The 15,583-nt window shown below is 36.3% G+C and overlaps 3 protein-coding genes across 3 annotated transcripts in view; 1 reads left to right on the top strand and 2 right to left on the bottom strand.

Moving 5' to 3' along the window:
- Positions 1 to 15,583, bottom strand: part of LOC134840285 (T-complex protein 1 subunit gamma-like) — a 301,273-nt gene that overhangs the window by 223,233 nt on the left and 62,457 nt on the right. The window lies entirely within an intron of this gene.
- Positions 2,094 to 3,819, top strand: LOC134840409 (outer dynein arm-docking complex subunit 2-like). The gene is made up of 2 exons (XM_063856191.1): positions 2,094 to 2,953; positions 3,214 to 3,819. Exons 1-2 carry the CDS (start codon positions 2,144 to 2,146, stop codon positions 3,793 to 3,795), a joined length of 1,392 nt encoding a protein of 463 aa, XP_063712261.1. The 5' UTR covers positions 2,094 to 2,143; the 3' UTR covers positions 3,796 to 3,819.
- LOC134839798 (phospholipase B1, membrane-associated-like) lies at positions 13,087 to 14,291 on the bottom strand. The gene is made up of 2 exons (XM_063855420.1): positions 13,910 to 14,291; positions 13,087 to 13,868 (listed from the first exon to the last, which is right to left on the bottom strand). Exons 1-2 carry the CDS (start codon positions 14,289 to 14,291, stop codon positions 13,087 to 13,089), a joined length of 1,164 nt encoding a protein of 387 aa, XP_063711490.1.

Raw genomic sequence — 15,583 nt, 5'->3', positions numbered from 1 at the left:
AAAAAACTCGAATCATTTAGGTAAAAGCAACTTCTGCATTTGAACTTTTGAATCGGAAACTGGAGGAAATCGCAGGAAAAGAACAACGTTTTTTTCTCATAATTTTTTTTTGCTTGATTTGTAGGTTTATCTATCTTAATCGGGCATATTTTAACTGAAAAGGGATGAGTTTTAGTTAGATATTGCTAAGTTAAGTTTAAAAAAAGTAGTTTTTTATCTTAGCCTAAAGATAGCATAAATTCAATGAACTGCTCTCAATTTAGGTTGTCAAAAAAAAATCGGAAAAAACCACTTTAGATAGTTCCTTCTCTAGTTGGTGTAGTTACTTTTTACCTATTTTGGGCCAAAAATTCTTTCCTTGGTAAGTTAATTAAGTTAAGAGTTAAGTTAGATTAGGTTAGAAGGGAAGCCTTGAAAAAAAGTGAACATTAAAATCAAACTCGATTGCAGAATGATAAATTGAGATTGAATTTCAGTTTAGCTTAGGTTTGATTGTGTATTTGATTGTTGAAAACCATTTTTTTTTCAATTGTTCAAGATACAGTTTGATTGCATACAGGACTTCTTACCCCATTTCAAAGAATAAATTTAAAGATTAATTTATTTTTCGAGCTTTTTCGGAATATCTGATGAGAGGATAAAAACGTAAATAGTCAGGTTAACCTATGTTAGTAAAGCCATTTTAGTTCAAAAGGTCGGGGACGGGGCCGATTTGGTCAGCTTTTTTCAACGATTTTTTCAACAAGTAAAATAACAACGATTTTGTCTCATAATTGTCGCTCAGATTGTTGTTGTGGGCTCAATGGCTGGTTAATTTTTTCAAACTGCATTGTAATTTTTGAGCAAAAAACTAAAAGCTTTGGAGAAAAGATAAATCATCAACTCAAATTTGGGGCCTCTAACTTGAATTGATGATATATTTTTGTCAGATGCCTTTAACTTTTTCGTAAAATTATCTTTTAATAACATACAATTTCTTTCCATATTTTTAATGGGATTTTTTCACACAACAGCTTGGGAGGGTTTAATAAGAAAGAACCGTTGCTTTCTTAATTGAAATTAATGTCTAGTATTTTTCGGGGTGTCAAAAGCTTGCGGAATTTCGAATAGTTTTGCATGAGCTCCCCTTCCTCTGAATTCAAGAAATTGATGCCCTGACCGCCGAAAGTGCGCCTCAGGTAAGTTTTATTGCATTCATTTTTGGTCCATCGACCCCTTAATTTTTGTAGAAGCTGCCTCGATGTTACAATGCTTTTGAAGGGAGGTCAATAAGTTCAAAAAATATCCTCAAATGTCGTTACTGGCGCTTTTTTTCATTGCTTCGAGTTTGGAGCAGAAAATTGTTGCAAAAAAAATCTTTTCATTGTTCCTTGAAATCTCTCAAAGGTTGGAGAAGTTTTTGAGCTTTTTGAAAGCCTCCCCTCCCCTCAAAAAAATCCTACACCCGTCCCTGATTTTTCTAGGATATGGCGTTGAAAAGTGGGTTCACAGCTGAGAAGTCTGCAGAGGTGCTGCAAGTGGAGAAACTCATCAAGTATATGCGATGGGGCAACAAAACAGTCACCATCATTGTATTATGTCTGCTGAAAGACATGAACTTGCGACAGGCAATGCTCTTTTCAGGTTCCGCCATGCATTGTTGGCTTAAGTTGGCAAAAAATGATAGAAATAAATTCCCCTTTGTTAGAAATAAATTTGAAATAAAATGAGAGTTTTTCGCACCACCTCAAAAAAGGTCAAGTTTATCAAAAAATTGTTTGCGATATGTTCTTTTGCACTACTTTAATAGCTAAGATGATATTTTTAATAGAAAAGAACTTAAAAAGAGCTATGACAGGAAAATATCCAAATGACAATCGAAGAGCACGGATTGGATTTACTGCTCAATTTAATAGACACCGATGATACCAAGTGCAAAATTGGATCACTTCGGATCCTAAAAGAAATCACTACAAACGTCGGCATCCGAAAGTCCATCCGAGATTTGGGAGGCCTTCAAGCTATCGTGAATTTATCAAAGTCACCAAATAAAGACCTGAAATGCCTCGCTGCTGAAACGATTGCAAATTTAGCCAATAGCGGGAAAGCACGAACGGCCGTTCGGCAATACGGCGGAATTAAGCGTCTGGTTTCCTTGATTGAAATGGCCAGAGACAAAAAATTAAATCAACACGTTACAGAAGAAACGAAAAAACACAATATTGAAATTACAAGATGCGCGACCAAAGCTTTGTCGACGTGTGCTAAAAGCAACAAAATTAAAAAAGCGATGCGAAAAGTAGGCGCGATTCCGGTTCTTGCGGAACTCCTGACTAATGTTAATGACATCACAATTTTAATACCTGTAGTCAATACTCTTCAAGAATGCTCCTCAGATATTAACTACCGAATTGCGATTCGAAATATGGGTTTGGTTGAGCATATTGTTCGGCACCTTAAAAGCGATAATATTGAGCTGAAAATGCACTGTGCTTCAGCATTCCGCAAACTCTGCGAAGATAAAGAATCCTCAGACATTGTACGTAATCAGAAAGGACTGATGCCATTGGTAGACCTGCTTGAATTTTCCGAAAACAAGGAGCTCCTAATTGCAGCTACGGGTGCTATTTGGCGATGTTCCGCAACTCCGAAAAACGCCGAAGTGTTCGAGAAAGCAAACATAATTGAAACGATGATTGGGTTTATAAATCACGAACAGCCCGAGGAAGTTCGGATCAATTGTAGCGGTGCAATTGCTACGCTTGCGAAACGAGAACATAACCGGCAAGAAATAAGAGACAAAGGCGGGATCCGAAACCTGATGAGTCAGCTGGGCACGACCACGATTGGGCTGCTCGTGAATGCGACTGACGCTGTTGGTGTGATGGCCGAAGACAAAGAGAGCATTAAAACTATTATCGACTTAGACGGAATTCGGCTTCTTTGGTCTCTTCTCAAGAACCCATCTTGGGAGGTACATTAAAAAAATTTTATCATCATTTTTCATCAGAAATCATAAATAACGCCTTAATCTATTTTTTAAGTTTTAGTTATTAATAACTCTCTTACGCATTTTTCTATTATTAATTGGCTGTTACTTTCCGAATAGAGCGATTAATAATGCACAGTAATAAACAGCCTGTTTTCGGAAAATTTGAAAAAGTATCTTAAAAACAAATGCTCTGTTTATTTTTGACAAAATCTAGAGTCAAAAAGGAATAATTCATTGTTTAGGTTCAAGCAAGTGCAGCCAATGCGATGTGTCCATGTCTTAAAAACATGGAAGACGCGGGCGAGGAAGTGAGAGCATATGTAGGCGGGTTAGAAATCATGATGAACCTTCTCAAATCAAATCACGATGAAGTTTTAGCAGCCATGTGTAAAACAATCGCTCAAATAGCCCAAGACAGTGAAAACTTGGGAATTATGACCGATCTTAAAGTTGTTCAGCTGCTGTCGAGTTTGACAGCAACTAAAAATGACCTCCTAAAAGTTCCCTTATGCGATGCTATTGGTCATTGCAGCGCCAAGAAGTCAAATTGTCGAGAGTTCGGCAATGAAGGGGCGGTTATCCCGATACTGAATTTCATGAAAACAACCAAAAATGAAATGATTCGAACTTCAGCGGCATTCGCGTTGAACCAACTTTCAGAAGATCCTCAGAATTGCATAACTATGCATAAGAATGGTGTGTTTGATATCATGATGGAAACAATTTCTTCTCAGAATAAAGAACTGCAGCAACACTCTGCGAGTTGTTTGGCTAACATCAGAAGACTTGCAATGTGCAATGAACAAGCGAGATATGGAAAATAAATGCAATTACATCGTTAAATTTTCATAAAATAGGAAACATTTTTGTTAAAATTAGTAAATTTTAGTTCAAATTGAACGTAATAAATTTTTCAAAATATTTACAAAGTGTAACAAGGATATCCGGTTACTGTGCGAGTAGCGCAGAATGTTCCGACCATAGTCTTCAAAAAACTACAAGAAAGTTTTTTTTGAAATTGGTGTAGCTTTTTTTATGTGTGGTGTGACAAAAGGATCTGATGTGAAACTGTAATTAAGGCACATTCGACAATCATATAAAACTAGGCAAACATGACAACGGTTTTTGATGAAAATCTCTAGAAAAAAAAAGAGTTTTGATTCCCAAAATGGCATTAAAAATCTTCAAAAACTAATTTTACTCAAGTAAAACTGAAATCAATTATAAATAAGCTAGTGTAAACGGCTTAAAATAAGCATAAATAAACCTGCTCGCTGTCTTTCGTTGCTCGAAATTAGACAAAAAATCAAAAATTTACTCGACACCGGAAAAAATGTTGAGAATTTTTTGATGGTTGGAATCACGGGTTGGAATCACGGCTAAAAGAGCTTTGAAATGATGTGTGGATAACAAAAGGAAAAAAACTAAAACACACCCGATTACAAAATTCCTCCCCATTTTCAGTGGTCGGAACAATTATAAAATAATAAAGTTGATGGCAACGTAATATTAAAATGGATGGAAACAAACTAAAGTAGCTAAAACCAACACGTGGACATTGCAGCCAAATTAAATTGCAATCTTAGCCAATTTTGTCTAATTTCATCAACTTTTGTCGGAATTGTTCTGAAAACCGAAATCATTTGGACTTATTTTCCTCGACAATGAAAATTTTTTTTAAATTTTCTTTTTTAATTTCAAATCACGGTCAAAAGCGCTTTAATAAAAAAGTAGATTTGATCCGCTACGAGTTCTTCTTGCGATAGCCAAAATCGTTTCGAAAAAAACCGACCCGACCCCAATCCAAAGTTCCTTTCCGCGCTTTGAGTGATCGGAACAATAAACCTTTCGCTAACAAGTGATTTAAAGTTTCGTCAACTAGCGTAAGAGACTTATAATTATGTGCAAATTGATCTATGACAAGATGATTTTTTGTCCAAAAAATGCGTTACCGCGTGAGAAATGTATCACTTTGTAATTTACATTGCCTGCGCAGGAAACATTAGCAAAAAATTGAGAAGTTCAAAATATAATTATTTCAAACTCAATCATTTTCAACCAAAAACTATTTCAGATACCTTAAGGGGCACTATGGATATTCAAGGTTTTACCCTGATACAAAAGTTTTTATTGAATATCTGCTGCGCATAGAATTATATGATTATTGCTGATTTACGTGATAGGTGTCATTATGTTGTTTTTCTTTCACCAAAATTACTTTTTATCAGAACTAGATTACCAATAAAGCAAATTGGGGGCCCTTTTTTAATTAAGCTTTTTTAAACTTTAATATTGTTTTCAAAATCTTGCCCAAGTTTTTCTCGTCATATTTGAAACAAGAAATTGACTAAATAATTCAATTGACTAAATCAGTCATTGACCAAATGATTCAAAGAAGTGTTGTTTTTTTTCAAATTTGTAATTGACAAAATAGTACCAGACTGCTCATATCAGGGCGAAGCCCTGAAGTTTCCGACTGCCTTATAAGGTTTATGGGGCAGTTTTTACATAAATATCATTAACAACTTAAATGTAATAAGAAAATGAAAAAAAAAATTTCTAAAATTTGAAATTTTTTCTATGAAAAGCATCCCCGCACACGCCATATAAACTACAGAAGAATAGAAATATTGTTTCAAATTTAGATCCAGGACAACAATACCTTTTGAATGATAAACAAAATTCCGTCGAAAATGGCTAGTTAAAAAGTCGAAATTGGTCTGAAGAAAAAAAACCACCCCGAGCACAAATATTCCGTTACTTTCGTATCGAAAGTCGGAACAACAAGTTTATCATTTTAAAAGCTAGCATAATTATCCACAGTTATTCACAGTAACTACTTGAACACTTAAGATTTTGTCTGCCAAAGATTTTATTTGAAATAGATGAACACAAGGAGTTGATTCTCTGAAACAATTAGTTTTTTTTTTCAATTGGAAATTGAAGAAATGTTGGCTTTAACTTAACCTATGTTGAGGATAATTTTTGCAGCCATTCAAAAATTTTCTGAGGTTTTAGAAACTTTAGTTTTGAGATGTGTTTTATGCGAGATATTGTTCTTTTTAATACAGCCAGTAGCGTACCGAGAGGGGTGCGGGGGAGGGGGACCGCCCTCCTCAATTCTGGTTGCCATTTTTTCCCAAATGGTTCTCCATTACGAGGCCAAACTGTGCACTGGATGTGTCTGTATGTTTTCGCATTCTAGAAACAAGTCTTTAAACATGTTAAATTTGTGTCGGAACGATCAAAAAAATGAAAGAACAAAAGAAGATCAAAGGGAGCGTCCTTGTTGCAGAATCCGCATACATTTCCCAAAAGCACAATTTTGGCCTCGTAATGTCCCTTTGGGAATCTATTTTTAGGACTTGCAATTTTGGCTGACTAACCTCAAGGTTTGAGTAAGGCGCATTTAGCGTCAATATAACTTATTTTAGAGCGCGCGCCGAAACAAAACAAAACAAATTTTTGGTCAAATTTTTCATAAAAAAGTGCCTAAAACGCCTTTTTGAACCTGTTTTTTGAAATATTTGACTTGGCCCAGAAAATATTTGACAAAATAGGGTCTTTATAGCGTTTTCGGCGAGCTCGGAAAATTAAATTGGTCGACCTAAAAAGAAGCCGGCAAAAGTTTTGAAATTTTTTTGAAAAACCGCCTCCTTCCGTGAAAAACTACTGTGCAGGCCACTGAATAAAGCGTAGATGGTAAAATAAAATAATTTTCGAAAGCAAAAAATGTTATTTTGAATCAGCCTTTTGTAAGATATGGGTGATGAAATGAAAGAAAGACAGAAATTGTAAAGTTTTATACTTTTTTTTTAACGAAAATCGTTTTCATTGATGTTACAAGGCAGTCATAACAGACAGGGCTTCGCTATTATTTAGCTGAAAATTGAAGCATTGCTTTCTCAGACATTTTCAGCTGCACCTAGAGAAACAACTATAGAAACAGTGGCGGATTTAGGGGGGGGGACACCCCCTTCCCGCAGGGATTCGCTCCCTTCCTACCCAAAATGTCCCATTTTGTACTATTTTGAGATATCCCTTTTTGGGAACGGATCCTACAGTTTTTCTAAAGGCGCCCTTTAAGCTAATTTATAATAATTTTGAGGGGAGACTGTGCGCCAAAAAAAATCGACTTTTTTGGTCAAAATTTCCAAAAAGGCTAAAAACGCCTTTTTTGACCTGTTTTTCAATTTTTTGCGTGCGGCGCAGAAACTTTGGCCAAACAGGGTCTTTATAGTGCTTTGGGAGAGCTCGGAAAATTAATTTGGTCGACTTGAAAAAAGGGGCGACCATTTTTTTGAGAACCCGCCCCCTCGAGAAAATCCTAGATCCGCCCCTGTATAGACCAGAAACTTGAAAAGTTTCTAAAAAAGGGCTGTTGAGTTGCAAGAAACAGTCCTCCAAAAGTTTTTACTCTAAAATGTACATCATAGCACTCTGAGATAATGCCATAAAATATCAGTGTTCTATAGTTTCAATACTAGCTCAGCTTGAGTAAAACAGGCTTTTCATTGCATCAGTCCATATAAATTTGTTTGAAATTTGAATTGTTTCCGTTTTCCATGTAAATTTTCGAGAAAAACGTTTGACAACATTTGTGTGTATACAGAAAAAAATAGTAAAAAGACTATCCAATTAATGTGAATTAGTTTTAATAAATTTTTGATTAATCAATTCAGAGAAAAAACCATGGTCATTAGGGTTTTGGCTCAAAAAATTTCTGAGAGAGTGATGCAACCAGCATCGATCAATTGATTATGGGTAATTATCATAATATAAAAATTTTTTCAGAAGGACTCTTTCAAGACTTTGAGATGAACAGGCGAGTTCTAGTGATCTAAAATAAGTGATTACCTCATTTTGTTTCATGTCAAGACTCCTTCCAAAATATCAACTCGAAAACAAAGTTGTACACTTGCGAGAACCATTTATTTTTCCAGCAAACAAATTTTCTTCCAAATCTGTAAGTGCTTTATTCCAAGCACTTCGCACTTGATCTTGAAAAATGCGCTCGCTGTTGCGCCCAATGGTCTAAGATTCGAGTCTCGGCCTGATTTTTTTTTTTTTAATTTTTAAATTGAAATTTTTTCTCGGTAAAAATAGAGTTTTCTGATTTTTTTTTGATCTATTATTGGCTATATCTTGAATTTTGGTTCTTTTTATGTTTTGACCAGCTTGATTCGAAGGTACAAATGTTAAATAGAATTTTTCGAGCCATGGTTTAGTATACTTTTCCGTCTGTGTTTTTTTTCTTAAAAACCTTAATTGGCCCAAGTCGTTTCAGCTAGTGCTTTATGGGTTTGGTCAACCTAGATTGCGTTGTTTGAAGAAAAAAACGATTAATTTAGTTTGTTAGGGCTGTAAAAATTCAAAATTTTGAAATTTAATCGCTCAATATTATTTTTGAAATTAATTTCTTTTGGTTTCTTTTTTTTTGGCTTTTGGCTCAATGGACGTCTACCGACGTATTGTCGGCCTAGTGGCTGCTCTGTAAATAAATCAATTTTTTCAATGCTGTTGGTTATGTTTCTTGACTGTTTTTATAAAAGCTAGTTTTTTCAACTAATTTTTTAGTTCTATTTATATAAATTTAAACCAATATCCTGATGTTACATGATAACCGGGAAAATCGGAGTCGAGAAGGTCGAAATATAGTTGAAGCATGATTGCAAAATAGATCGAGCCGGAACAACATCAAAGATAGTCGAAAAACTGATCGAGCTCATACGAAGGAGATTTGAAGGAAATTCCAATAGCTTAAATTTCAAACCGGTTTCTCTCACCACTGAGAAATTTTTCAGGAAGTCATGAATAGATTGAACTTAAAATAATGAATCACTCAGACTCAGCTTTTGTTGCGTTTGCCTGATTAACCTAATTTTACGTGAAACGAACAGTGAGCAGAGTAAAAGTGTGCACATTTTTTTCGATCGATGAATTTAAACTATAACGTATTTACTTGACAGTTTTGAAACATACCCAATTTTAATTGAGACGGACAACAGATACCACACTTTTGTCGAGAAAATAGAATGATAAGTCAAGCAACGCGACCCAGGTAATGCCAACTACATTTTTATTAGTGCGTTGCATAGAAAGTTGGCTCACAAATCATTACAAACTGATAACAGGCAAAATAAATGATTCCAATAACCCATTTTTTTAACATTTTTTTGTTTTAGTTTTGGCTTTACAGGTTATAAACCAGAAAACCAACATTTCAAATCACTGCAACCTAGGCCGGCTTCTAATTCTAAAACAAATTAGAATTATGTTCATAAGTTAAACAATTATGACTTAAAACTTTCCTATGTAAAATTTGTCCGAAATTTTTCATATTGAGCTTACAACTGCGTGTGAGAAAAAGATTCAAAATTTTGTTTGGTCATTTAGGATTAAATTTGTAATTTTCAGTGATTAGCATAATGAGTTGTTCATTTTGTTTAACCTAATGACCTTCAGCTCTGATTAGATACCTGCTAAAAATGTTACGTATCGACCATCGGTCGATCATTCACTTTTTAATGCTGTTTTAGATTAGACATTCCTAATTCATTCTTAACCATTTTATTCTTTTAATTCCTTAGTTAGTGTACATAATTGTACATATTCAGGGTTTAACATTAGAATAGCTTATTATGGCGCAGTCAAACGTATCGAACCTGCGCGGATTTCCTGCATTCTGGCCGAACCACACTATGGAACCACCACAATCCTGGAGCCATTGGAGCGACCCATTTCAATTGGCCATCATGGCAAACGAAAATCTCGACATCGACAATATAAGCGGACCAGAGGTACCAGAAAGTCAGATTCCAATCCTCGAACAGTCCACAGGAAGTGAGTCGGAAAAAGAACGAAACAGTCGGGAGGCAAGAATTAGAATTACTATGAACTCCTACGAAGCCGCCCAATTTAAAAGAATATCCGATGAAACAAAAAAATTTGGAGGATTGAGACGTGCGGAAGCGGACAAAAAGTTGAGATCAATTATCTGTATAGCCCTCGGAAAAAAAAGGAGAAAGGGTATTCTCTCAAAAAAAAACACAAGAGTAAAAATTTTAGCAATCTATTTCAGAAAATTTTGGGATCTCTTGAACCCTGCTTTCAATAAACCTCCAAACTTCACAATTGAGAGGTACAAACTCCTTAATCGAAAAGAAAGAGAAAGGGAATCTTTCGAACAGTTCTGGGGAGCATTGACAGATCTAGCTAGCACTTGCAACTTCAGAGAATCCGAGGAGGCATAATGGATTAGGGACGTATTTTTCTGCAATATGAAGAATAGCGAGAACCAACGGAAACCACTATCGTCAACAATCAGCCCATCGGAAGCTTTGAGCCAGGCCCTTATAGACGAAAAAGCTTCTTCAATCACCAAAAGTTAACTATGGCGAAAGCCACCAACGGGTCAAGTTTTAAATCATTTAACGGAAACAATCACGTCAAAAAGGAACCAAGCTTAATTATTGAAAGAAACAAATCATGCATGAAATGCGGAAATCTTTTTACTTAGGGACATCTAAGTGTGTGTCCGGCCAGAGAGATCATTTGTATAAACTGTAACTATAAAGGCCATTCCGCAAAATTAAGTAAATCAAAGAACAAAAAACCATCTGTAATTTTTGTAAATGACTCTGTCGATACCGAAAATTGTGAATACGTCCCGTCGGAGGAGTCCTGGGAAGGAAACCAAGAAACTTGTTGAGTGATTAACGCCTGGAAGGAAAACGGTCAAAGCGACGACGACGACTATTCAGTTTTGAACGTGAGGACACTTTACGAGCCAAACGGATTGGAAACGAAAAAATTATTGAGCATAGAACTTTGGTGGGAAAGGATTGTAAATATGAACATACCTGTAGATTCGGCCAGCCCAGAGAGTTTTTTTTAAAACAACGTATTACTTGAATTGAAACTACGTTATCCCAACTTAAAGATCCATCCTGTAGATAAACGTTCGAAACAGTTGTGTTGTGGTTTCACGGAGACAGTTGAAACAGTTGTATTGCGGTTTCACGGAGAGCACATTCAATATCTAGGGAAAAATAAAAGTCCAAACACAATTGAACGGGTGGATATGCGAAAAGAACCCTTTCTTATTAAGGGAGGACATGAAACAAATATCCTGGGCATTGACAACCTTCCGAATTTAGGAATTGAAGTAAAACAGAAGAAGTGTCCAGTGCTGATATGTACAGTCAGCAACCCATCGGGGAAGAATCAAGGAAAGTCAATCATATCAGACCGCCGGGCAAAGAACTGGGAGCTACACTATGGAGCAAAGGACGGATGCGAGGACGCTGTCATGGACTCCTCTTCACACTGGGACATCCCACTGGCAAAGATTTCCCATGGAAACCGAGCAAAACTAATCCCGATCTGTAATTGGAAACGACCCACTTAAGTGAAATTGACTACCAGGGGTAATCTTTTTTGAAAAAACATCAACCGAAAAAAAAAACGGAAAACCGTATTTTAATCCCGTTAAAAGGCGATTGTTGATTCTTCTTACCACACGGTCACTTTGGAATATGGACATATCCTACGCAAATCCGACCTAGCCATCAAAAGGAAAATACTTCCGGGTTCTTCTAAGATCCTTGTTAAAACCCAACCGAGGGTAACGATAGTTCATGCTTTCCAAGTTTAGCCGGAAAGAGGAAATCATCGCCTCCCAAGAAGTCAACCAGAGTTAACCCTCAGAAGAAGACGACCAGTGGGAACTTGACTTGCGGAAACCCGACGCCCACACAAACGACCACGAATTCATCGGCAGAAGTCATCGTCGTTCCGGATTCCCCGCAGAAATCGTCAGGTTCATCCTCCTCATCTTCTTCACTAAATGTAGAATCGGGGGACGGCTTAATCGACGAGTGCTTCGAGGATGTTTCAAATAACAAAATCTCATTTATCCAGAAATCGGACAAAAACGTCGATTTTAGTTTTACCGGCGAAGAAGTACCCAGCGGACCATCGGTCGCGACCCCAGCCCGCAGTCTTGCTGGACCATCATCATCCGGATCCGCATCAGAGCCAATTTTGCTGGGCAGCACACCAAAGAAAACGAATCCTATTGCCGAAACCTACAATCAGACCTAGAAAAATGGTGGGACCACCCCAGTTCTATGGTGAACGCCGATATGCGGATATTTATGAGAGCCCTGAGACGCAACACGGAAACGAATCAAGTTATTGTACGACCTCTGCTTTCTTGTGCTGGTCTCCATCTGATTTCCTCACTCCTCTCGCGAAATCCCCCATAGACAGTTGTTGGTCGCCGAAATAACGCTTACGTGGTCGTCAAATTCTACCCTAACGGGGAACGTTCAGACATCATACTTGACTTCAACTTCGTGGAAGTCTACCACCGGGGAAATCCCCCAATATAGTGTCAGATCGAGACTCTGTGAGCAAAATTTTACGATAGATCAAGAAATACGACAATTATCAGATGAATATGACGACGAATACAATTAAAACTCTTTGAACTCATTTGTAGTTGAAATGTATTTTATCTCCGTGTATATTTAGTGTACATTAGGTAACTTTGTGTAAAATTTCACCTATTTGTGCAAATTTGTACATACCAACCTAAGTTTTAGATAGCAAATTTTCGATCTGTTCATTTCATTTTGTTTTGTGCAGTTTGTAAATTTTGTTTATCTCTACTTTGAAGGGGGAAATGGGTGTATATAGACTTTTATACTTTTAGCTAGTTGTAAAATTTTAAATTTTTCCCGTTGGGGAATGTTGCGAGTTGTTCATTTTGTTCAACCTTTTGACCTTTAGCACTAATTAGATACCTGTGAAATATGTTTCATATCGACCATCGGCCGATCATTTACTTTTTAATGCTGTTTTAGATTTGACATCCCTTATTCATTCTTAACCATATTTTTCTTTTAATTTTTTAGCTAGTGTACATAATTGTAAATATTCAGGGTTTAACATTAGAATAGTTTGTTTTAGACTTTAATGTGCTCGCATATTTTGGAACTCCAACTAAGTTCCATGTGAATCTAAAGCAGGAAAAAAGAGTTTTGAATTCAGTTTTAATTTTGGACAAAAGCATTCATAATCTTATGCAACTTGCCATAATCATTATCATTTTAACTATTATCTACAACCAAATAGGGTGCGTCTTTGGTCGGACATTTTATTGGCATTTCTGAGGAAAAGTACTCCGGTCTTGACTTCTCCCTCTCAAACATGTTGTTCCAGAGTGATTTTCCAGCTGCGTTGTGACCTCTTTGGCTGAAGTGAAAACAGTCCGGTGCAAAGTAGGACAAGTCTGGTTCGCCATTCTTTTTATACGGCAGTCCAATGTCTTCCAGAAAGGGCTGGACCACGACTGCGAAATCTTCTCGGGTGTTATAGCGTCCACTTTTTGCCAAATCAGTGACCAGCTGAGCATATTTTGGACTGGCTTCTGAGGAACTCTCCGGGTTATCGAGAAGACATGAACAGAAACATACATGCGCCACGTTGCAAAGAGGGTTCCCTTCGCCCAATTCTGTAACAAATTTGGCGTCGAATATAGTGACCAAATTTACGAAAGTTTTGGGCAAATTTTCATGAAGAAAATCTAGTGTTTTCTTTATGTCCTCTGCGAAAATTTCCGGTGAGCTGTTAGAATCAGTACACAGCTGACACAAATTATTCCCACCTACGAAAACAGTTACAAGTTTCCAATCATTTTCGAAATCATACTCTGGGTTAGTCTTTAAGTCGTTCAAAAGACGCTCAGCCTGAGGCATTAGATCGACCGCTTTTGACCCCGGAACTGCCTTGTTTAAAGCTGTGTTTAGATCATCTCCTGATGCGATTCCATACGAGAACCCTTTGAGATTTGGGTTGTAAAATTTCAAAGCATTTGGGACTGTGAAATGGTCTGAGACATTATTGTACAGTTTTTCGGAGCTATAGAAATACTGAAAGTAAGTCCTTTGTAAGCATTTGAGATTCCAAGAATTGTTGACGCCCGGGCGCCTGAAGCCGCGGTTAATGAGTCTCCGATTGCCGCTACGAGATTGATATCACCGGGTTTCAATTTCCGAACTGACATCGGTTTTTCGGAAGACGGATCAATGTATTCGCAGTTGAAATCATTTTTGTCTTCGTATATAGTTTTTATAAACTGTTTTCCAGCCTTTTTTGCTCTTATAATATCTAATTTGCTCACATGCTCGTCGAAAAATTCATCCATGCTTTTGTGTCTGTTTTCACCGATGCATGGCAACGTCGATCGCGCACCGGGCAAACTGATTACAGCAATCTTTATCAAACTAGATACAAAGATAACTTCAAAAGACATTCTTAGATGATAAAATGAAAAAAAACAATCACTAAAAGACGATTAAACAGGAGTAACAGACCAGTTGTTTGATCTACAAAAATAAACGACTGCTCCATTTATTTATCATGAAAATTCCGGCTCAAGCTATAAAAATCACAGCTGAGACCTTAAAAACTAATATGTTAATAGCTTCATCCTTCCCAATTGTCAGAGAAACTTATTAAGCCTGATGCGGGCGCCATTTCCAGATAGATTGTTTCCTACGACAAAAGTTTAATTATTGGTTTTGTTCCGCGCTAACGTTGCTTTTGATGGTTTTATAAAATGATCTTTGATCGAAATTAGAGAATTAAGCTAAAAACTCAAAGCCTTTTGAAACTTAAGACTTATTAAACAAAACTGTTCGTGTAAGTGCAAAACCCTGCTTGTGCTGACGGACCATGAAGCTCTAAGCAAAAATTCATCATTTTAAGAATTTTAAAAAATGATAAATTTTAGAACGAAAACAAAAATGTCTCTCAGTTATTGTTGTTGAAAATTTTCTTCCGCACGCTACTTTAAAATACATATTGATGATTTTAACATCTAGCAACTGTTATTAAATCCTAAAAGTTTGCCATAAATCAAACTGGAGCTACTACTGAACCGGATAAAATAGACGTGCGTTTTTTTACCCAAAATAGCTAAGCTGGCAATTTGCAAACCGATATAAATTGACAACAAGACTGCTGGTAATTCAGGGCAAAATCCTCAGTGTTCCGACTCTATTACAACGTTTTTCGGTTGAAAAACAAAATACGAAATACTTCAATTTTTCTTCAATTTATTCCCTAGACGCTAATTTAAACTAGGAAGGAATGATTTTAGCATCTTGTATCGTAATGATAAAACCAACTTGCATGCCTCAATTTAAATTGAAACGGATTACTATAACGCTTACGCGTGTTATAGGAATGCAAAATATTATCCGAAATTGGCCAAATTAGCAATTTTGTACCCCCATAACTGTACAAAAAAAAACAGATGAAATATATTTCGCTCCAGAGAAATATATCTTCAGATAATATGAAAAACGGTGTAAAAATATTAATTTAAAAGTCAAAATTCCACACTTCGAAAGTCAAATTAGAAAAAGATCACAGTTTATTGTTTGTTTAGTTTCAGCTCAAGAAGTTTACACTTTTCAGATAGGTCGTTTGAGTTTTGTCAGCTTGAATGTTTTTGCAAATCATTTCTCGACACGCTACGTCAAGTATAAAGTCATATTTTTTGCGAATTTTGAAGTCACATTAAAGTAATAAATAGAATAA

The sequence above is a fragment of the Symsagittifera roscoffensis genome, chromosome 2 (genome assembly GCF_963678635.1).
Source record: "Symsagittifera roscoffensis chromosome 2, txSymRosc1.1, whole genome shotgun sequence".
Lineage (NCBI taxonomy): Eukaryota > Metazoa > Xenacoelomorpha > Acoela > Convolutidae > Symsagittifera > Symsagittifera roscoffensis.
Note: the sequence above shows the minus strand (reverse complement) of the source record. Positions and strands in the feature narration are given on the sequence as shown.

Coding starts and splice junctions, on each gene's coding strand:
- LOC134840409 (XM_063856191.1), top strand. CDS start 2,144: ATGGCCAGAGACAAAAAATTAAATCAACACGTTACAGAAGAAACGAAA. Junction 2,954..3,213: donor TCAAGAACCCATCTTGGGAG/GTACATTAAAAA, acceptor TTCATTGTTTAG/GTTCAAGCAAGTGCAGCCAA.
- LOC134839798 (XM_063855420.1), bottom strand. CDS start 14,291: ATGTCTTTTGAAGTTATCTTTGTATCTAGTTTGATAAAGATTGCTGTA. Junction 13,869..13,909: donor TTACAAAGGACTTACTTTCA/GTATTTCTATAG, acceptor ATAATGTCTCAG/ACCATTTCACAGTCCCAAAT.